Genomic DNA, 24,146 nt, shown 5'->3' with positions numbered 1-24,146 from the left:
TGGGGAGTTCCTGGACTAGAGGGGATAGGACAGTGTCGAGGTAGGTAGAAATGAGTTCAGTGGGGCAGGAGCATGCTGAGACACTGGGTCGGCCATGGTGGTCACGATTGTGGATCTTTTGAAGGAGGGAGAACCGGGCAGTGCGGGGTTCCTGGACTGAGGTTGGAAGCTATGGGTGGGAGATCTCCTGAGGTGATGAGGTTCTGTATGGTCTGGGAGATGATGGTTTGGTGATGGGGGGGTGGGGTCATTGTCGAGGGGGCGGTAGGAAGAGGTGTCCTCGAGTTGGCGTTTGGCTTCAGCAGTGTAGCGGTCAGTGCGCCAGACTACCACTGCGGCCCTTTTATCTGCAGGCTCGATGGTGAGGTCGGGATTGGAGCAGAGGGATTGGAGGGCTGCGAGTTGTGAGGGTGAGAGGTTGGAGTGGGGGAGGGGAGTAGACAGGTTGAGGCAGTTAATGTCCCAACGGCAGTTGGAAATGAAGAAGTCGAAGGCAGGTAATAGGCCAGCATGGGGTGTCCAGATGGATGCAGTGTATTGGAGGTGGGCGAAGGGTTCCTCGGAAGGTGGGCGGGAGTCCTGATTGTGAAAGTAAGCACGGAGGCAGTGTTTGACGTCACAGCGTGTATTAAATTCATTGATGCGTGGACGGAGGGGGATGAAGGTGAGTCCTTTGTTGAGGACTGATCATTTGTCCTCAGTGAGGGGAAGGTCTGGCGGGATGGTGAAAACTCAGCAGGGCTGGGAGCTGGGATCTGGTGTGGGTGTGGAGCTGGGAGTGGGGGTGGAACCGGTAACTGGAGTAGGTGGTGGTGGTGGGGGAATGAGGGTGGAGTCATGAGCAGGGGTGGTGTTCCCCTCTTCTTATGTCAACACCAACTTGCATTTATGTGGTACTTTTGATATTGGAATGCTTTGCTCAGTCCTTCACCAGAGAGTTATCAAGCAAAATTTGATCTGGGGCCATATCCTGAAGAAGGGCTTATGCCCGAAACGTCGATTCTCCTGTTCCTTGGATGCTGCCTGACCTGCTGCGCTTTTCCAGCAGCACATTTTCAGCTCTGATCTCCAGCATCTGCAATCCTCACTTTCTCCCCGTATACAGAGATATTAGGACTGGTGATCAAAGCTTGGTAGAAGAAAGAGTTTTAAGGAGCATCTTTAAAAATGGAATGAAAGAGAGGTAGAGATGGAATTTCAGAGCCTTGGGACGAGGAGCTGAAGGCACAGTGACAGTGATGGAGAAACTAAAATAAGGATTGTACATAACACTAGAATGGAAAGATCATACTGATCTTAATGGGTTGTACTGATGGAGGAGACTGTGGAGATGGGGAGGAGCAATACCATGAAGTTGAAAAGCAGGATGAGAATTTTAAACGTTAGTCTGGACTAGGAGCCAATATAGTTAAACAAGGAAACAGGTGGGTTAGGACATGAGCATCCTAAAGTTTTTGGAAGGTGGAAAAAAAACAGAACTTTGGTCTGCAGTTTGAAACATTCTGTCAAAAGATCACAGACCTGAAATTATAACACTCTCAGATATTGTCAGACCTGCTGAGTTTTTACAGCAATTTCTCTCTTTTTGTTTCAGATTTCCAACATCTGCAGTATTTTGTTCTTTCACCTTGGAATAATCTAGAGGTGAAAAAGGCACAGATAAGGGTGTTAGGTTCTTTTTTCCTGAGGTTCTTATACACTTGATGCAGACACTACACACCAATGTTTGTGAACAAGCAACCAAATGTATTAAACACAATAAAGTACAGGCTATCTGGAGGAACCTTTAACACACACCTCGCAGAGCTTACAGTGTCATGGCAAAAAGCTGTCTCTGAACAAAGGAAACGGTTAAAGTTTTATTAAAGCTTGTACAGGCTAAGTGACCCTCCTCTGACACCCCCCCCCTTGCAGGCATGCAAGATTGTCAGAGCGAGGGACTCAATTAAGAAAACATCATTCTCTTTATACAGGTCAGTTGCAATGCCTACAGATACTCTGGCAACTCCCCCACAGTCACATACCACTCACGACCACACCCTACTCCCAGTTATGCTCAGTCACATGTTAGCTTAGGTACAACAGCAGGATGAGATAATTGTCGGAAATAATGTAAATGCTAATACCCTAATCCTGGGGAATCGTTATGCAGGTGGTTTCCTGATTCAGTGTTTTCCCCAAGACAATGCAGGTATGACATACTGCTGGGCAGAAAGCATTTTTGAATGGAAGAGATTGAATTGATAGATAAACTTGATAATAGCAGGGGAGTAATGTCAAAATTAAGTGTAAATTACAATGAATTGTCATCTGCATTCTTCCATGGCTTTTGTCCCACCCAAAGACAGTGCACTTTAACACTTCAACATTACATTAATGTCCAGAGAGTCCCACTTAATCTTTTAACATTACAAGGGTTTCAGCAATGGATTAGCTGACGCAAGATCAGAATTTGGTTACATTACTGATTAGGTAGCAATGTAAAATGAATCTGATTTGTTTCTTTTCACTCATTACTTTTTAATAAAGTTTTTAAAAAATCACACAACACCAGGTTATAGTGCAACAGGTTTGTTTGGAAGTACAAGCTTTTGAAGCGCTCCTCCAGAGCTGTGCTCCGAAAGCTTGTATTTCCAAAAACTTCTAAATAAATGTGTTGGACTATAACCTGGTGTTGTGATTTTTCAACTTTGTCCATCCCAGTCCAATTCTGGCACCTCCACATCATACATTTTAATAGATTAATTAATTGAAGCTGAGAGAAGAATTAAGGACAGGCCCAAGACATTTGTTGGAAGAAATAGACAGACAGATGACTGAGCATTTAAATTGTAGATATTCCAAACATTGAGTTTGTATAAGTGCTGTTACTTCCATCTGGTTGCCAATGAGGACAGTGTGAATACCAGGAAGGACCATTCCTTGACTTTGCTAAATTAGCTCATCTTGGTCAAAGTGGCTTTATCCTCATTGCCTCAATGTTAAGGTCTAAAGAAGTCAGCGTTTTGATTCTAAAGCATTATGTAGCAGCTCTTTTATTTTTTTCCTCCATCCTGTAACCTCCAACTATCTCTATCCCATGCAAGTGTATGTAGGTGGGTGGTAAGTGTTACAAGAGTGGAATTGCCAGTGACTCTGTGTATCTAGCTAATGCTTGTTGTCCAAGTTTACATGGAAATAATTGCAGCTTTGGAGCAATTCGGTATGATGACCATTAGCTGTAGAATCCTACAACCACAAGGCAGCAAAGAGAAAAAAACATATGGATTGTTTTGTAGACTGGGACAACCTGGAGCCTTTTAATTAGAAGGAGCATCACTATCCTTTTATTAGGTGCTGTAGCAAAGACTCAGGGTGTGATTTATCATAATCAGTTATTAAGTTATGCAAGCCCAACTACAGTGGCATGATGGGTTTGATTATAACAGTCACAGAATGTTGATATTAAATGCTGATTCATTCAGAAAGGACTTGCAAGAATGTTGCTAAGTCTGAAATTTTCTTGGCCTATTGCTTAAGTTTCTAATTAGCATGGCTCACAATTACAGATGTAACTGACTAGTCTAAGCACTGCAATATTTTACTAATAAGCACCTGCCATTTGATTGCATTAATTCACAGAGCGGAAACTCTGATAGCAGCAAGTTTTTAATGGCAGCGGAGCTGTATTGGCATTTCTCTTTTCTGGATCCTGTGTAATTTTAACCAGTGAAAAAAACAATTTAAAGTTTTGTGTATGGTGTTTCAAGTTTTATATCAAAATCGCTGTTTTGCTGAATTTTGTATAACTTTATGCTTCACAAGAAATAGCTGTAGAAAAGTCCTGCTTTTATGGAGTCTCACAACCCAAAGTACTTTACAGTTCATAAAGTACTTTTGGTGCAGTGCAGTAGTTGGAAATGTAGCAGTAAATTAACATGCAGTAAATTTCCACATATCCCAAAGTGACAGTGAAGTTATCAGGTTTTCTTTTTAGTGATGTTTAGTGCTTCAGCCATACAATACTTTATTCTGTTGTCTCACTCAATTAAATACTTGAGGATGTGGAGTGGATTGTGATCAGACAGCCTGATAGCATTCTGTTATAAAAATGTTGTTAATAGGAATGGGTTTTTGAGGGGAATGAGGTAAAAACAATGACTGCAGATGCTGGAAACCAGATTCTGGATTAGTGGTGCTGGAAGAGTACAGCAGTTCAGGCAGCATCCAAGGAGCAGCGAAATCGACGTTTTGGTCAGGGTGAAATGATAATCAGTTATTACGTTGTGCAAACCCAACTACATTTGCACAATGGGTTTGATTATAATAGTCACAGAACTTCAGTATTAAATGCTGATTCATTCAGAAAGAACTGACAGGAATGTTGCTAAGTCTGAAATTCTCTTGCACCACCTTCTGCATAAAACAGTTGCCCCGTAGGTCTCTTTTATATCTTTCCCCTCTCACCCTAAACCTATGTCCTCTAGTTCTGGGCTCCCTACCCTATGATAAAGGCTTTGTCTATTTATCCTATCCATGCCCCTCATGATTTTATAAAACTCTGTAAAGGGCCCCCCTCAGCCTTTGCTCCAGAAAAAAAGCCCCAGCCTATTCAACCTCTCCCTATAGCTCAAATCCTTTAACCCTGGCAACATCCTTGTAAATCTTTTCTGAACCCTTTCAGGTTTCACAACATCCTTCCGATGGGAAGAAGACCAGAATTGTGCACAATATTCCAAAAGACATTGGCCTAACCAATGTCCTGTATAGCTGCAACATGACCTCCCAACTGCTATACTCTATGCTCTGACCAATAAAAGAAAGCGAACCAAATACTGCCTTCAATATCTAACCTGCGACTCTTCTTTCAAGGAGCTATGAACCTGCACTCCAAGGTCTCTTTGTTGAGCAACACTCCCTAGGACTTTACCATTAAATTTATAAGTCTTGCTAAGATTTGCTTTCCCAAACTGCAGCACATTGCATTTATCTAAATTAAACTCTATCTGCCACTCTTCAGCCATTGGCCTATCTGATCAAGATCCCATTGTAATCTGAGGTAATCTTCTTTGTGATCCACCATGCCTCCAATTTTGGTGTCACCTGCAAACCCATTAACTATACCTCCAATGTTCATATCCAAATCATTTATATAAATGACGAAAAGTAGTGGACCCAGCACCAAGCCTCCAGTCTGAAAAACAACCCTCCACCACCACTCTCTGTCTTCTACCTTTGTGTCAGTTCTGTATCCAAATGGCTAGTTCTCCCTGTATTCCATGAGGTCTAACCTAGCTATCACTTTGGCATTTATTGGTAGGGGGATTGAGTTTTGGAGCCACGAGGTCATGCTTCAGCTGTACAAGACACTGGTAAGGCTGCTAGGAGAAAGTGAGGACTGCAGATGTTGGAGATCAGAGCTGAAAATGTGTTTCTAGAAAAGCTCAGCAGGTCAGGCCTCATCCAAGGAGCAGGAGAATCGACGTTTCGGGCGTAAGCCCTTCTTCAGGAATGAAAAATTCCTGAAGAAGGACTCATGCCCGAAACGTCGATTCTCCTGCTCCTTGGATGCTGCCTGACCTGCTGCGCTTTTCCAGCAACACATTTTCAGCACTGATAAGGCTTCAACTGGAGTATTGCGTATAGGTCTGGTCACCGCATTATAGGAAGGATGTGGAAACTTGAGAGAAGGTTCAGATGAGATTTACTAGGATGTTGCCTGGTACATAAGGGAGGTTTTATGAGGAAAGGCTGAGGGCACTGAGGCTGTTTTTGTTGGAGATGGAACGGTGTAGGTTAGATGGACATCAGATTATTTTCACAGGTCAGTGCAACATCCAGGGCCAAAGGGCCTGTACTGCGCTGTAACGTTCTATGTTCTGACCATTCTCCCATGGGGAACCTTGTCGAGCGCCTTACTGAAGTCCAAATAGATCACGTCTACCACTCTGACCTCATCAGTCCTCTTTGTGTGAGGTTTGTGTTGAGGTATTACAATCCAAGGAGACATCACAAAAATCTCCTTCATTGTTACATTTTACCGACTAATTGTGGCAACTTCACCAGTGGAATTCCGATTTTGGGGTATGGATTTGTGCCTGTGAATCTTCATGTTTGTGCTGAGTTACAGAATGTATCATCCTGGCTGTGATGGGCATGGGACAGGAAGGTGGTGATGGGAAATTGCAAAGCCCTTTTCCCCCCCTCCCCTCTTATACACCTTCCAGTGGTGATTACAAGTAGTCTGAGACTCTCTGATAAGTTGATCTTTGGATGCACTTCCCATTAGTAACACTCGGTCATATAAGAAATGGTCTTGTGTTTGATTTCTGCACAGTGCTGAAGTCTGTTGCTTCTGGGTCATCCAGCTGAGAGAAGTGAAGAAAATCAAACAATGTACTGTGATTGTTTTATCCCCACTCTCAAATATAATACAAAGAAATTGAAATGATCAGAAAAGAAGATCTTTTAAAATTTCACTTTTTTACAGATTGTCATGTTGGTTCACTGGTCTGTTCTTGAGTAAAGGTTCCTCAAATCTTAATGGAACTGATCAGAGGGAGAGGACAAAGTTAAAATTTCTAGCGATTCTTAAATCAGTTTATCAATGACTGTTGTTCCGGAGTCAACTTAAGTTTCTATTTTCTTTTTCACTACAGATGGTTAAACCGGGCACAAGGAGGTGTTCTGAAGAGGTGGGAGGAAGAAAATTTTCTTTGACATAAGGAAATTGCTGGTTTGACTGCACCCGTGCAAGCCTGAATTTGTTGTGCTAAGATTACAACTTATTCTAAAGATCTGGACTGTGCCCTTGAGGGCAAATCATAAAGTCAGCAAGATTGTTAATAGCAATGATACCGAGGCTGGAATTAGTACTATGGGAAGTTTAGATAGCTGTCTCTCGCTGCCTGTTTTTAAACGATGACTAATATCCGTGATGAAAGGTCAACTAGGTTGTCATGACAACCCCCACCTCTTTTGAGGGGGATCACTTGACTCCTACATTCTTTGTTGGATGCGAGGAGGATGAAATTGATCTGGAATCAAACATGAAGGCAGAAGACCTTGACCTTTACGACGATGAAAATGATTCAGACTCGGTAAGGAAATATATCAGATTTTTTAAAACAACTTTTTTCTCTTTGAACCATTCTTAGCTTATCTTCAGATTTAAAAACCAATTGATCAGCAATAAAAACAATAAACTGGTCTGCAAATCACTTCTTATTTAATTATAAACTAAGGCCTTAGGCATAATCACAGAAACAATTTTGCAAAAGTAATATTACTTGACATCAATGTGATTTTACTTAATGGATTGTGCTTGTCAGAGAAGCTAGATGGTTTTGTGTTATTGTATGTTTTTAGTATTTCTGTTGTGGTAGAAAAATTTGTTTTATCTATTGCTATTAGCTTTGCTTCAACATCTGAAGTTAACTTAAAGTATGTCCAGAAGATGTTATTTAAGAGTAGGTGCGCTGTTTTAGGGAGTGACGGTTGTATTTTTGAATATTTAAGCATTGCTTTTATCACATTATCGTTGTGTCTTTTGAGTGCTTTTTATCTTCTGTCTTCCCTCTTCAAGGCGTAGATTTGTTTCTCAGGTACAGTCCTGTAGGTACCTCTGCTACATGCATGCTTGCTCATTTGTGAGATTTAGATGCTGAATAAATGCAGTATATTTTATAATGTGAGTCATTGCACTTTAATCTGAAGCTGTTCATTTCAGTGGTTCAATTCCACTGAATTTACCTTCCCAGCTAGCCATTCTTCATGGCTAAGATTTACAGTGAGCATTGGCAGGCAGTTTGACTGTGGAGGCTTTCACAGCTGAGTACAATTTAAACTTCATGTCCATATACCAGAGAAAAATTATTGGTAGTAATGAGAGGGATACTGTGGCTACTTTCTCCCCCATTCCTATCCTTCATTTGATAGACACAAGGGCAAATCAAAGGCAATCATCTAGAATAAAAAAAGCAAGTCTGATAGCAGCTATGGAACAAGAAATAGATCTAACATTTCAAGTTCAATGTAAATCTTTTTCGCAGTGGTGATCATCACATTGGCTGATACCATATAACTTCCCAGGCCAGAGATGAATATGGGGGACTTTCTGTTTGTTTTAAAGAACTATGAATAATTCTAATAAGTGAGCATTCCCCTAACTGTAACAATATAACGGATGTAATCTATTCCATTTTAAACTATTGCCTAATATAGATTCATAATATGTAAGCTTTAAATTTGTTAGAGCTCTATGTACAGCACACACTTGGGATTAGATGTTCCATTTCACTTGTAAGAATAGATTTTGAACACTTAATTCAAACTTTTAAGTGGAGCGTGTTTCATTTATCCTCCATTCTCCTCCTAGTGTTGACTTATTTCATATGTTTCTGTGGATAGCAGATGCTATTCAGTACCTTTCCTAAGAACCTGCTTTTCATAAGCCAATCTCCAGCATATAGGGTTTTAATCAAAAAGCAATGTTTCTGGTGTAGAACTCTGTTAGATCTGTATTTGAGGCATATAATCTGACATCAAGGTCTTGAATTTGTGTGCCCATTTGTCAGCATAATAGTCTGGAGAAGGGATCATGGCTGAGATCTCTTCTGGCCTTTCTTGATGTGCATACAAATGTACTTGCCAATAGGAGTTGTGAATAGTTCTACAAACCATAGCCTATTTTTGTTTCCTCTGGACATTGAGCCAGACTGTAGCACTTTCCTTCCTTAGCTGAGATCAGTTAATTTTAGTCCAGACCAAGGTTAAGATCTGATCTTCAGTGCAGTTCTACATTGATTAACATACTGACCAGCCATTCACTTTGTTCCAAATCTGTTTCCAGATGCCTGTGATATCCCACTTTCCAGTCATTAGTATGCATTTTCTCATTTTTCTTTTGGTGGGGCTTGGTTTTGGTAGGTGTATTTGCTGTTGCCCCTCCTAGTATTTTCACTACCTTATTTCATTGGCGATGATGGTCAACTTCAACATTAGTAGAAAAATTGAGTTTTAAAACAAGCGTAATTAAATGTGAGCATTTTCTTGAACCAAATGGGGAAATACTTTGGCTGAAAAATATTTCCATTCTCGCACGCATATAATAGAAATCCATAAGTAGTTCCTTCTCTTCAATAGGACAGTTTAAGATTTTCAAAATTGGTATTCTTTTAAAATTGAAGTCACAGTTTTAAAAACTAATGGGATGGAGGGATTGTGGAATGAATGTAGGTTGTTCAGAGACTTGCCAGCGCCCATGGACCTTTCACTGCCAGTCACAAAAGGGAGGTGAGAGGAGATAGCTGCAATTAACATCTAGAGCTTACAGTAACAATGCATCTGAGAAATTGTTAGCCAGAAGGAAACAAACAGCCATTTAGTATACAGTCTATCATCCTAGTAATTATATGATACAAATACTAATGGAATTATTGACTAATCATAATGATCAGTCTCTATCAAAGAGCTTGCAACAGTGCAACAGATCCAGACATAGTGAGATAAGCCCCCACCCCTGCATGATGGAGAACCTTGAGAATCATTGGCCTAAAGTAGCCCGTGCCTCCCAAACTTGCTTCACTCATCAATTACTCATACCATTTCCCAAAATATTATTTCCTGAAATAAATTTAAATTCAATTTTAATGATTCAACACCAGCATATTCCACCTTTCCCTGAGGAGACAGTTTCATAGATTGACCACTCGTTCATTGTAGTTGAGTTTTTGCAGGTTAGTCTATAATTTACCTTTTTGTTAAAACAAAATCCAGTGCTGATTTGGCCAAAGTGAATTAGTTTGTTGTAATTGATTTTATAATGAGTGATTTAATTGCTTTTGAAGGTTATTTTGTTAACTCCACTTAGTACATTTTTAGTCTGTTTTCCAAGGAATTCTGTTATTATTGAGGGATGTTTGAGCTGTGGGCTTGAATATTCTTTTTTGGCAATTAATATCAACCTTGGGCATTAATAGGTATGATGCAGGGAAGTGTAATGTAAAATTATTTCATTTTCAATCTGAAACTGAAATCAGTGGCTAGTCAACTAATCCTTTAACAGGAACTTATATGATCAGAAGTGGCTGACCAAGTGTACTTTATAAGTGAACAAGTAAGTGCAGATTAGCAAATCTTGCATTAACTGAGTCTGCCATTAGTTACGAATGAGTCAGGCAAATAACTACTTGGTCACGTGCACTTCATAGGTATATAATTTGCTTGGCTGTGAGTTTATATAATATACTGAGTTGTCAATTCCTGCATGATTATTAACCCACTTGTTTCCTTTAATTTTGACTGGCGCCCATAAGTGCTATGAAAGCTAAATTATAGCTGTAGAACATTGTGATAAACGCAACAATCTTTCTATGCTTTATTGTCTGCATATTTGGTAGAGGGCTTCAAGATTATGAAAGGATTCAGTTGGACATGCTATAAAATTTTTGCATCACCATCAAAATTGAAGTTGTGTATTCAGTTAAATGCTACTGTGTTGGCTAGTGGGACAAACAGACCTGTAGTAATGTACAGGGACACAAGATTCTTTTAATGAGTAAATGGCCAAGTTAGTTAGGAATAGAATAGCAATGGAAGGTGCCACTGTAATTAAGGAGTTTCCTTGTATTTGGTCCTGGTGATATTGCCAACCAAATGTCATTAGAACATCTATATGATGTGTTTATAGTTTATGCATATTATTGTGTTATCAGACTAGTTCAGTGTTGCACACAATTTGTTTTGTGTTTGTAGATTCTCCAGATTTCATGTCACTCAGCTTAGCTCTGACCATTAGACTTGGGGATGTCATGCTATTTTATGAATGCAGTGTCTGCCAGTGTAAATCTTATTAAGGTGACTTTTCATAACCAGCTCCTTTTAAAGGTTTGTTTTAATCCAAGTTCTGTGAGGAAATATTAAAACAATCTTGTCTAACTACTTGGCCTGTTCATCCCCTCCATGAACTGTTTGCTATGCAAATTAATTCAACATTTTGGAAATGTTTCCATTTTTCAATGTCATTTGGTCAAATCCAGGAATACCCTACCTAACAGCACCTATACCAAATAGACTGTAGCTTCATAGGTCATTGAACCCCTACAGAGTGAAACCGTTCATTCGCACCCTCTAAGAGCACCTCAGCCCAATCCACACTATCTCAGTAAAGTTATGTTTCCCATGGTTAATTCATCTAGCCTGCACTTCCCTGGACACTATGGGGCAATTTAGTATGAGTCGAGATTGTGGTGCTGGTAAAGCACAGCAGGGCAGGCAGCGTCAGAGGAGCAGGAAAATTGTCGTTTCGGGCAAAAGCTCTTCATCAAAAATGAGGCTCGGAGCCTTGGGGGTGGAGGTTTAGCAATTTAGCATGGCCAATCCACCTAACCTGCATAGGTTTGGACTGTGGAAGGACACTGGAGCACCTGGAGAACCCTACGCAGAAGGAGGGAGAATGGGAAACTCCATACAGAATGAGGCTGGAATTGAACCCGGGTCCCTAGCGCTGTGAAGCAGCAGTGCTAACCCCTGAGCCACTGTGCTGTTCCTTTTCATAAAGCCTTCTCACCACCATCTTCTCAAGGACAATAAGAGATGAAAAACAAATGCTTGAATTGCCAGCGATGCTCACATCTCACAAAAGAAATAATTATGCTTGCATCTGCTTTCAAAGGTTAACATATTTAATTGACCTATTATCAACAGTGTTTGTGAGCTGGCAGTATTCAGCATCCCACAAGGGCATATAATTACATTTTGGTTCATGAGGAATGAACCTGGCTAAGGTGAGAGCAAGGTACTATTACCTAACCCCAAGCCTTCTGCTGTAGCATAGAATCCCTACAGTGTGGAAACAGACCATTTGGTCCAACAAGTCCACACCAACCCTTCACACCCTAACCCATTCCCTTACTCTGTTACTCTACATTTCCCTTGACTAATGCACCTAAACTGCATTTCCCTGAACACTTATGGACAATTTAGCATGGCTGGTTCACCTAACCTGCACATCTTTGGATAGTGGGAGGAAACTGGAGCACCCCGAGGAAACCCACACAAGACATAGGGAGGATGTGCAAAATCCACACAGTCTGCCGAGGCTGGGATCAAACCTGGGTCCATGGTGCTGTGAAACAGCAATGCTAACCACTGAGCCACTGTGCTGTCCATGGTGCAACACTTGTGTGAATGATTATGGACATCATCATATAATGCACACCAATTTGTCTCAATACTTTGTGATTCATCTATTGATTACATCAGAGTAAAATTATACATCTTAAATTGTTAATCTGGAAATCTTCACATTTCTTCTCAATTTTGAGTCCAATTGAGTGTTCCATAAATCCATTAATGTGGAGGACTAAATGTATATTAATTAATAAATTTAAGTATTAAAAAGGATTTGTGACATAATTAGGTTTCCTATTCTGAGTGAGCTAAGTCCTTTTGGTGCTGAATAACTTTGTGTCAATGTTTATATATTGTCGTTAGACTGATACACTATATTTCTCTACCATTATCTATATAGCCTTGTGCCTTATTGTGTTGGGAACAAACATTTTCAATTGTGCAGATCCTGAATCAGTCACCACTTTCAGTCTCTCTCTATTTCCTTGGAGTACTAGTAGATCCTTAACCCTGACAGTGAGAAGGAACCTCACTGTCTTTAATGTGATACTAACTTGGGTTTTCATTCCAGAAATCGTAAATCCAATATTCCAAGGTGATGTCCATCAACTGTCAAATCCCCAGCAATTCATCTCTAAAAGTGCAAGCACCACCACCCTCATTGTAACTGTATTCATGGCTGATTTGACTTTGGGCTATTCCTTTGAAAGTGGCTGTTCTTTGTACTGTTGCTCCATTGGTTGATACATCCAAAATCAGAAAACGAAGATTTGTGAGCTATTTTAGATACGTGCAAATTGGTGGCAGGTTGCATTCAAAAGAAGAAACCTGCATTTCTGTCATACCTCAATATCTTGAACCACTTCAGAATACCCAAAAGTACTTGGCAGCAAACAAAACATTTGAGGCATAATTACTGCTGGGGAGATGAGAATTAGGTGATTTTTTTTTTGTCCTAAGGTAGACCATAATCAAGACACCATTGAATCATAACATTTTTCAGGAAGGAGGAGGCCATTTGGCCCACTGTCTTGAACCAGTTCCTGAAAGAACTACCTAGCTAGTCCTATTTTCCAAACCTATCTCTGTGGCCTTCTATCACTTGTAAATATATATCCAGCTCTCTTTTAAAACCTTTGGATTCTGCCTTCACCACTGTCCCAGGTAGTGCATTTCCAAATCCTAACAACGCTGAGTAAAGAAGTTTTTTTTCTCATCTCACTCCTGGCTGTCTTTGTTGACAGTCTCGAAAACGTGACCCTTTAATTTCTGACATACCAACTAGTTGAAACAGAGTATCTTTCTTTACCCTGTCAAAAGTATTCATAGTTTTAAATGCCTCAATAAAGTCACCTCTTAATCTTAAAAAAAAAGCTGTGGATGCTGAAGCAGAGAAAATTGAGAGCGACATAAACAAAAATTGCTGGAAAATCTCAGTAGGTCTGTCTGCATCTGTGAAGAGAAAACAGAGTTAATGTTTCAGACCCAGGGACCCTTCTTCAGAACCTGAAATGTTAACTCTTGATTCCTCTCTACAGATGCCAGACTCGCTGAGATTTTCCAGCGATTTCTGTTTATGTCAACTCTTAATATTCTCTGTTTCAATAAGAGTAAGGCCAATTTCTTTAAACTTTCCTTGTATCTAAAATCCCTGATTCCTGATCTCATTCTAGTACATCTCCTTTGCACTCTCTCCAGGACTTTAATATCCTTCTATAAGTAAGGTGTCCAGAGCTGAACACAAGATATGCCTTGTAGATTTAGGATTAGATTAGATTCCCTACAGTGTGGAAACAGGCCCTTTGGCCTAACTAGTCCATACCGACCCTCCGAAGAGTAACCCACCCAGACCCATTCCCCCTAACTAATGCACCTAACTCTATGGGAAATTTAGTATGACCAATTCACCTAACCTGCACATCTTTGTGACTATGGGAGGAAACTGGAGCACCTGGAGGAAACCCACGCAGACACTGGGAGAATGTGCAGACTCCACACAGACAGTTGCCTGAGGCTGGAATTGAACCCAGGTCCCTGGTGCTGTGAGGCAGCAGTGCTAACCACTGAGCCACTGTGCCGCCGATCAATTTTGTTTCACCTTTACATGTAAATGATTACTTTCATCACATTATTTTAGAATGAATTAACAGTATCTTCAATGTCTTCAAAAATCTTCAATTTTTTAAGAAAAACATTTCATTTCTGTGTGGAGAGAAAGCAAAGTTAATGTTTCTGGTTTAGTGCTCCTTCAGAACACACATTAACTCTGATTTCCCTCCACAGATGCTGCCAGATCTGAGTTTCTCCAGTAATTTCTGTTTTTGTTTCAGACTTCCAGCATCTTTTGTTCTTTATTTTTTATTAAATCTCATTTTTCTCTTGAAAACGTTTTCTCAGATGACTATCGTGGACGTGGTCAGCAGTTTCAATTCCCTAGTTAATTTGAATTTCTTCTAAGCCTTGTTTCAGTTTTGTGTTTTTCTTATCATATTCCCTTGTAAATTCTGTATTTATTAATAAGGACGCTGTCTCTAGGCTGCAAAACAGCTGAAGATATATTGAAGGGCACAGGAGGACTCTGCTAAAAGATATTCTATTCTAATCTGCTTAGGTTTAAGATTCTGAAGAGGTTAAAGATAATGAAATGGAAGAAGATTTTAGTTTGCTGTGCAAATGGATAATTTCCAGGAAACACGTGCCTCCATTCTTAATTTGCTGACGACCTAGTGATTTTGTTACTCAAGCATTGTTGTTATGGCATTTATTACATGTGACAGCCATAAAAAAGCATATAGAATTGCTATTATGCACCAGGCCAGATACCTTCAAAACATTTCAAGAAGGTAGCCCAGACCCTAACTTTTCTAGTTGTGTAAGCAGGCGTGAGTTGGATACTCCAGGAGTGATGCAGCTGGTCAAACCACTCAGTTTTAAACAAAAGAGAATTTATTTTCAGACAATTGAATGAAACACTAACAAAAGAGAATCAAATTTAGAATAACAACCTATCTGAAAACCCATTCGACTATTATAACTTAATTATGCTGTTCCAAATACTTGCAACATCCCCATAAACACCCCCGTGGCAAAAAAAAATAAAATCAAACACCATGTTCTTACAGGAGAGATGTCAGAGAGAATCAGCCAGAAAATCTCTGTTGACTCCAGGAACTTTCTCCCAACCTAAAACTTGACCAGCAGCTTCAAACAGACTGTTTGTTTGCGAAAACCAAATCAAACCCTGAAGTGGGAGAACTAGCCACGACCCTTCATTGTACAAGTCATAAAGTCATAGAGCTGTACAGCATGGAAACAGACCCTTCGGTCCAACCCATCTATGCCGAGCAGATATCCCAATCCAATCTAGTCCCACCTGCCAGCACCCGGCCCATATCCCTCCAAACCCTTCCTATTCATATACCCATCCAAATGCCACTTAAATGTTGCAATTGTACCAACATCCTTGTAAATCTTTTCTGAACCCTTTCAAGTTTCACAACATCTTTCCGATAGGAAGGAGACCAGAATTGCACGCAATATTCCAACAGTGGCCTAACCAATGTCCTGTACAGCCGCAACATGACCTCCCAACTCCTGTACTCAATACTCTGGCCAATAAAGAAAGGCATACCAAACGCCTGCTTCACTATCCTATCTACCTGCGATGCCATTTTCAAGGAGCTATGAACCTGCACTCCAAGGTCTCTTTGTTCAGCAACACGCCCTAGAACCTTACCATTAAGTGTATAAGATTTGCTTTCCCAAAATGCAACACCTCACATTATCTGAATTAAGCTCCATCTGCCACCTCTCAGCCCATTGGTCCATCTAGTCCAGATCCTGTTGTAATCTGAGGTGACCCTCTTCGCTGTCCACTACACCTCCAATTTTGGTGTCATCTGCAAACTTACTAGCTATATCTCTTAAGCTCACATCCAAATTATTTATGTAAATGACAAAAAGTAGAGGACCCAGCACCGATCCTTGTGGGACTCCACTGGTCACAGCCTCCAGTCTGAAAAACAACCTTCCATCGCCACCCTATGTCTTCTACCTTTGAGCCAGTTCTGTATCCAAATGGCTAGTTTTCCCTGTATTCCATGAGATCTAACCTTGCTAATTAGTCTCCCATGGGGAACCTTGTCGAACGCCTTACTGAAGTCCATATAGATCACATCTACTGCTCTGCCCTCATCAATCTTCTTTGTTACTTCTTCAAAAAACTCAATCAAGTTTGTGAGACATGATTTCCCATGCACAAAGCCATGTTGATTGTCCCTAATCAGTCCTTACCTTTCTAAATAAATGTACATCCTGTCCCTCAGGATTCCCTCCCAACAACTTGCCCGCTACCGAGGTCAGGGTCTATAGTTCCCTGGCTTGTCTTTACTGCCTTTCTTAAACATTGGCACCACGTTTGCAACCTCCAGTCTTCTGGTACCTCACCTGTGACTATCGATGATACAAATGCCTCAACAAGAGGCCCAGCAGTCACTTCTCTGGCTTCCCACATAGTTCTTGGGTACACCTGATCAGATCCTGGGGATGTATCCACCTTTAACCGTTTCAAGGCATCCAGCAATTCCTCGTCTGTAATCTGGGCATTTTGCAAGATGCCACCATCTATTTCCCTACAGTCTATATCTTCCATAGTGTTTTAAAAGAAAGACTTAAAAGCCTTCTCAAATGAATACTTCCAGATGTGTCAGAATCTCTGCCTTTTATGACCCCTTGTGGGGAATAAAACCAAGGACAGAATAAACATGTTAAAGGAGCAGCACCTTTACATTGCATGATACATGATTTCCATAGGAGTAGTTCTGGTTTTCTCCTGTGAGAGTCAGGATTCTTGCCTTGTAAGCACTGAACACTGAGTTGTGCAACCCTCCACACATCCAGGCCCTTAAAGACTTTCTGTAGGCTGTTTTCTGGAATGAAAGAAAGGGAGGGATTGAATTATATGAAGTGGATGGCACAGCTGTTAATGTTGGTGCAGATTGACAAAAGGGTGTGCTCCCAGGGAGTGAGCAAGCTGAACAGAAACCATGCTGGGTTAGTGGTCTGGAAGAATGGGAAAGGAAATGAGAGTGAGCGAGGAGCGATGTTGCATGCAATAGTGAGAGTGGCAAAGCATGAGTTAATGGTTGGTGGGTGAGTGTGAATGAATGTGGCACTTATCCTGGTGGATTGGATAAAGATCAGTGACCTCCTTACTCCTCTGACGGTGGAGACTGCATTGATGTGGGTGATGAACTCTGTCCAACCTGCCAAGGTCGAGTGGTGCAACCTGCTCTGCTGGTCCATCAGGAGACAACTCTCATTTGCACTACCTCCTTGACCAAAACTTCCAGATCTCTTTTGGAGAATTTTCCAGCTCTGTCCCTGACCAAGCAGGGGAGCTTCAAAATACCACTGTTCATGCGGTGCTCAGCAAGCATTTTAAATATGTTATGTGAGAGAGCGATTAATATTGGGCTGCGGAACATCTGTGAGGACCTAAGAGAGACTGAAGTACAAAGGTAGGTGGTGAAAGAGGGGGACAGTGTGCAGGGGAGTCTGTTTAGATTGCTGAGAATTTAAGCGAAAGGTGCATATTTTTCAATTTTTGATTTCGGGGTATGGAGGGTAAGCTGAAAATGTGTTGCTGGAAAAGCGCAGCAGGTCAGGCAACATCCAAGGAGCAGGAGAATCGACGTTTCGGGCATGAGCCCTTCTTCAGGAATCAGATTCCTGAAGAAGGGCTCATGCCCGAAACGTCGATTCTCCTGCTCCTTGGATGCTGCGCTTTTCCAGCAACACATTTTCAGCTCTGATCTCCAGCATCTGCAGTCCTCACTTTCTCGTAGAGGGTAAGCCATCAACCAGTTAGAACATCTTTGTAATAGAGGCAATTCAAAATGCTGGCAAATGAAGGCATAGTCGGAAATTGTTGAGCAATTAAAATTGAGAATGTGTAAAAGTCAGAATTAGAGGTGTACAGAGATCTGAGTGAGAGAGAACAGAAGGAAAAGTGAAGGCATGTTATTCGCTGTCTTAAAATTCACCTGGTGTTACACCTGTAGCCAGTGTCTTCAGCCAGTTCAGTGTCCATGTCCCAAGTTTTCCTGGATAAATTGGAGATTAAATAGCATTTAAAAAAAAGACTTTCAGCTGTCTTTTGAAAGTTTTACGGGATATGCCAATTGAGTTGTAACTTCTTCAAACAAATCTGAGATTGTGTCAGGCAGGATCTTCCCTATCTGATACTGTGGGACATCTGAGCCAGCAGTTGTAACCTGACAGTGATGGTTATTTTATGTAGAAATGCAATGTTATATATCTTTGTTTTGTCACCTTATTTCATTAATAGTGGGACTAATAAGGTGATCAAGGTTATCGGGAAGATGAGAATGTGAAGTTAAGGCCCCAGTCAGGTCACCCGTGATCTTATTGATTTGCAGAGCAGGCCTGATGGGTCCAAATGACCTATTCCTGCTCCTCATTCAAGTGTTCAGTAGCTGTTTCCAGATCGTGCTTTTATAATGTCCAATGACTCTGTCTTCTGATTTTCTGATTCTGATATCCTGGCACATCTCTTGTGTGGATGAGATGTACTTACACCATTTAAATCCCATAATCAGATGATCTCTTTCCCAGAGAGAGGTAGGAATGGCTACGAAGTCATCTGCAATTCTCAGATATAGTTGAATAATAAAAACAAAGTTTTATCTTTGCCTTGACATTCCCTTTGAATGGGTATAGTTTTCTTTTGTCTTTACTAATGAATACCTGAGGGAGGTAACTGTTAAGAATGTTTTTTAAATATATTCAACTTGAGTTGATTTGATTATGATTGATTTTTGTTTTTGAGTTATCAAAAAGAAAGAATTTGACAGTGAAGTGGAAGAAGAGCTTAAATTACTGTGCTAATCTCTTTCAGAAGCACTCAGTTTCTGGTCTCAAATTTGCTAATGGGTAAATGGTGTCTTCATAGAAATAAAAAACAAATTGCTATTATCAGGGCATTTATTAACACTAGGCTAGGTGGAGCAGGGATGAAGAAACACTTTTGATTCCTGTCTATCTCCCTTCTTTGCTCACTAATGTCTCCTCATATACTGCTGTACCTTTAAAATTTTTGCTTTTTAGAATGATAATTTCTCATATTAAAATTAGTATAAATAAAAACTTGGATTTAAATAGACTTAAGTGCATTGCTAAAATGTAGGGAGGAATCTTTACTTTTTTTTATTCTTCCTGCATTACTGTTGTTTTACTTTTCTTTTGACATTATTTTCAGTTCAGATTTTACTTTTGTCATTTCTTTTTCGTTTCTGCACTCAACAATTTTAGGAAAATCTTTTCTCCAATTTTGTTCCCTTGCATTATTTTAACTCTTGTTTTTCTGTTTTCCCTTCCATCCCTCATTTTTGCTGCTTTCTTACCTTGCAAACTGGTGTCACAGCTTTAAACTTTGTCTAGTAGACATGACCTTCCGCTGTTATCTTTAGAGAACTTTGGCACCTGATTTCACAGGAGCACAGTGGTTATCTGAATAAATCTGTATGTGCATGGTAGCTTTGGAAAGAGCTGCAAATTGTGTTTTAGTCTTTGAAGATGATGGTTAGTTAATAAACCTATGGCCTGGTGATTGATGGTAATCCAATGAGATCAGCAGGGAGAGTTGCCACTTAAATATCGCAGGCCTGAAGAAATTAATAGTGTTCTTATCAACTTACTTCACTCTATACTTTACATGCTGTGAGACTTCAAATGGCAGCACTTCCTCCCAACCATGATCATGGCTCATGCTGATTTTAAGCAGTGATACTATATTTAAAATATCAATTAACCCCCCCAACTTTGCACATCACTGTATTTTACTTGCTGTCATATATCAAATTCTGAGCAATAAATTGTCAATCTTTTGTTTCAAACCAGTCAGGTTGACAGTATTTGTTATAAAGGTGTAACGTCACTGAATGATTGCGCAAATTGCAAGTTTTCAGGTTTCCAATCTTTTCTTTCAAACTTGACAACAAATACCAGCCAGTATTGTGCCATAGTTTTGGCTGTCTATTCCGAAGAGTCAAGAAAGGAATAAATCTGCATTCACAGGGTTTCTTGGTAACTTCCTGAACCATCTTCAATACTTTTACAATCTTTCTGTTTAAGTCAGATACTTCTGGGTAGGCCAGGACTTCCTAAATTGGGGTTCAGGAGCTGAAATCTTGGGTGTTGTGAACAGCAATGCTGCAGTAGAACTCTCAACCAGCCCTTTCTTGGCCTCTTACCTTCTCTGTCGTTTCCCATACTATTATTTCCATAAACCCCTTTTCCCTACTCACTCTGTTCTTGAGAGTTTTCAAACTTTAAAATGAGTTCAGCATGGGGGAAAATGTTTGGGTAGCACCGATGTAAATAGTTGTAACAACTGGTTTGTGTTTCACAAACAAGTGAGTGAATAAACAATGTTGTTGATCAAGACTGGAGGAATTTGTTTCACATTTCTTTGTATAGTTCTAAAGTGTCTTTCATATTCCATTGAGCAAAAAACAGGGACTAAATTTAATGTCTCACCTATTGTATGGATTCTTCTGATAAATCAGGTTAGCACTGCAGTGTCTAAGCCCTGAAGTGGGGTTTAAATCCAAGAACTTCTGATTTCAATGGGAGCATGCGATCAACAACACAAAGGAAGTACAAACAAATCTAGAAGGAAAAACTGGTCCAGATTATAGAGGAGAAAGTGCTGGGTGTCTTGAAATGGTTAAAGGTGGATAAATCCCCAGGACCTGATCAGGTGTACCCAAGAACAAGTACCCAAGGAAGCTAGAGAAGTGATTGCTGGGCCTCTTGTTGAGACATTTGTATCATCGATAGTCACAGGTGAGGTACCAGAAGACTGGAGGTTGGCAAACGTGGTATCACTGTTTAAGAAGGGCGGTAAAGACAAGCCAGGGAACTATAGACCGGTGAGCCTGACCTCGGTGGTGGGCAAATTGTTGGAGGGAATCCTGAGGGACAGGATGTACATGTATTTGGAAAGGCATGAACTGATTTGTGATAGTCAACATGGCTTTGTGTATGGGAAATCATGTCTCACAAACTTGATTGAGTTTCTTGAAGAAGTAACAAAGAAGATTGATGATGATGGCAGAGCAGTAGATGTGATCTATATGGACTTCAGTAAGGCGTTCGACAAGGTTCCCTATGGGAGACTGATTAGCAAGGTTAGATCTCATCGAATGCAGGGAGAACTAGCCATTTGGATACAGAACTGGTTCAAAGGTAGAAGACAGAGGGTGGTGATGGAGGGTTGTTTTTCAGACTGGAGGCCTGTGACCAGTGGAGTGCCACAAGGATCAGTGCTGGGCCCTCTACTTTTTGTCAGTTACATAAATGATTTGGATGCGAGCATAAGAGGTACGGTTAGTGAGTTTGCAGATGACACCAAAATTGGAGGTGTAGTGGACAGCGAAGAGGGTCACCTCATATTACAACCGGATCTGGACCAGATGGACCAATGGGCTGAGAAGTGGCAGTTGGAGTTTAATTCAGATAAGTGTGAGGTGCTGCATTTTGGGAAAACAAATCTTAGCAGGACTTATACACTTAATGGTGAGGTCCTAGGGAGTGTTGCTGAACAAAGAGATCTTGGAGTGCAGGTTCATAGTTCCTTGAAAATGGCATCGCAGGTAGATAGGATAGTGAAGAAGGCGTTTGGTATGTTTTCCTTTATTGGTCAGAGTATTGAGTACAGGAGTTGGGAGGTCATGTTGCGGCTGTACAAGACATTGGTTAGGCCACTGTTGGAATATTGCGTGCAATTCTGGTCTCCTTCCTATCGGAAAGATGTTGTGAAACTTGAAAGGGTTCAGAAAAGATTTACAAGGATGTTGCCAGGATTGGAGCATCTGAGCTACAGGGAGAGGCTGAACAGGCTGGGGCTGTTTTCCCTGGAACGTCGGAGGCTGAGGGGTGACCTTATAGAGGTTTATAAAATTATGAGGTGCATGGATAGGATAAATAGGCAAAGTCTTTTCCCTGGGGTCGGGGAGCCCAGAATGAGAGGGCATAGGTTTAGGGTGAGAGGGGAAAGATCTAAAAGAGACCTAAGGGGCAACTTTTTCACGCAGGGGGTGGTACGTGTATGGAATGAGCTGCCAGAAGATGTGGTGGAGGCTGGTACAATTGCAACATTTTAAAAGGCATTTGGATGGGTATATGAATAGGAAGGGTTTGGAGGGATATGAGCCAGGTGTTGGCAGGTGGGACTAGATTGGGTTGGGATAGCTGGTCAGCATGGACGGGTTGGACCGAAGGATCTTTCTATGCTGTACATCTCTATGACTCTATGGTGAATGACACTGTTCCTTTAAATATTTCAAAATGGAGATCAAGGCAAACTGCACGTTCATTTTCAAGTACTATAGTTTTTCCCTCTGGCAAAGCTTATTGTGTACTACATATTTTTAAGGATGTATGAGCGGTATCTGAATACATTGTTGTTGTTGGACTGAAGTTTTCAAGTAAACATTTAACATATCTCAATAGTACTGTCTGACTGTTTCAGATGACTGGAACATTGATTTTCTTACATCTGGTTCCATCAATGTAATTGTTTCCATCAAGTAATTTTGACATGTCACTGTGATTTAGGAAAAAAGGAGCAACCAAATTGCATACATAAGCTCCCACCAAAAGCATGTGATAATGATTAGATAAATCTGGTCACAGGTGTTCAGCTGATTTTTAAAGGATTATGTTTAAGTTTAAAATTCGTAACCTATTTTTCCCTGTCTCATCTAGCCACCTGAACGCCAAATCCTGGTGGGGATTTGTGCAATGGCGAAAAAATCAAAGTCAAAGCCAATGACACAGATCCTTGAGCGTCTGTGTAAATTTGAATATATCAGTGTGGTGATATTTAACGAAGATGTCATTCTGAATGAGCCTGTGGAGAACTGGCCAGTGTGTGACTGTCTGATCTCTTTCCATTCTAAAGGTGAGAAATAGTGACTCGATTTTATTATAAGAGAAAAGTGCCAAGCTAGCAGTAGTTACTAGCGAGTAATTTTGCGCCACGTTAAATGTATGCTGGGAATAGGAAGAGAGAATGAAAAAGTCTTGCATTTCTAAAGCCCCATTCATGACCTTAGAATATGTACAAACTACTATAAAGTGAGTAAATCCAAAGTTTTGGGAAGTCTTATCAATTGTGCCAAAGTCTTTAGTATAGATTAGTGCTTTGGGGAGTTGGTGATACAGTGATAATTTCACTGGACTAGCAATGCAGAACTCTAATGTTCTGGGAGTTTAGGTTTGAATTTTGGCACTTGATGAAATTTGACATCAATATAAGAAAATTCGAAATGAAAAGCGAGTCAATTGTTGACCATGAAACAACCATCAATTGTAAAAATTCATCTAGTACATAATGATCTTTAGGGAAGGCAATCTACCTACATAAGACTCCAGGCTCTCAGCGACATAGTCTCTTTTCTGTCCTCTGGGCAAATTGATGACCGATTGATGCTTGTCTGGCCAGCAATGACCATATCTCAGAAATGAATTTTTAAGAATGCTGAGATTATTTTGTCTCTATGGAATGAGATTGAATCTATACAAATCCATTTGTGGTACAATTGGGTTAAAATGAGGATTGTACATTTTTAAGACTACTAGCAATGATAATAGGTGATTGTGATAAATGAATTAAAAGTTCCAGATTTTGAGCTAGTATCCATTTTTTTTTCTGTTTTAGGTTTTCCTTTGGATAAAGCAGTGGCTTACGCAAAACTCAGGAACCCAGTTCTCATCAATGACTTGAATATGCAATATTTTATCCAAGACAGGTAAAACAGAGGGTTCTTCCATTTATGTCATAAATGAGGTCTGGAGGTATCTGTTTTGGATTTGAATTATATTTAGTCAATTTAAACCATAATGTTATTGGTTATGTGCTGAACCATCCTCAAACATTATCAGGCTTCGTTAAATCAGCCAAGACCCATTCAAATATCCCAATGTAATGATGGATTAGGGTTTCCCAT

The 24,146-nt window shown here is 40.4% G+C and overlaps 1 protein-coding gene across 10 annotated transcripts in view; it reads left to right on the top strand.

Moving 5' to 3' along the window:
• Positions 1-24,146, top strand: part of ppip5k1a (diphosphoinositol pentakisphosphate kinase 1a) — a 162,220-nt gene that overhangs the window by 16,540 nt on the left and 121,534 nt on the right. For all 10 annotated transcript variants that reach the window (XM_043680432.1, XM_043680429.1, XM_043680430.1 and 7 more), the window contains exons 2-4: positions 6,639-7,079; positions 22,903-23,098; positions 23,858-23,948. In XM_043680432.1, coding sequence (XP_043536367.1) covers positions 6,939-7,079; positions 22,903-23,098; positions 23,858-23,948 — 428 coding nt within the window. In that variant the 5' untranslated portion in view covers positions 6,639-6,938. The remainder of the gene's footprint in view (positions 1-6,638; positions 7,080-22,902; positions 23,099-23,857; positions 23,949-24,146) is intronic.

The sequence above is a fragment of the Chiloscyllium plagiosum genome, chromosome 40 (assembly GCF_004010195.1).
Source record: "Chiloscyllium plagiosum isolate BGI_BamShark_2017 chromosome 40, ASM401019v2, whole genome shotgun sequence".
In the NCBI taxonomy this organism is placed as follows: domain Eukaryota; kingdom Metazoa; phylum Chordata; class Chondrichthyes; order Orectolobiformes; family Hemiscylliidae; genus Chiloscyllium; species Chiloscyllium plagiosum.
The sequence above is the reverse complement of the archived record's forward strand: the minus strand, read 5'-3'. Positions and strand labels throughout refer to the sequence as shown.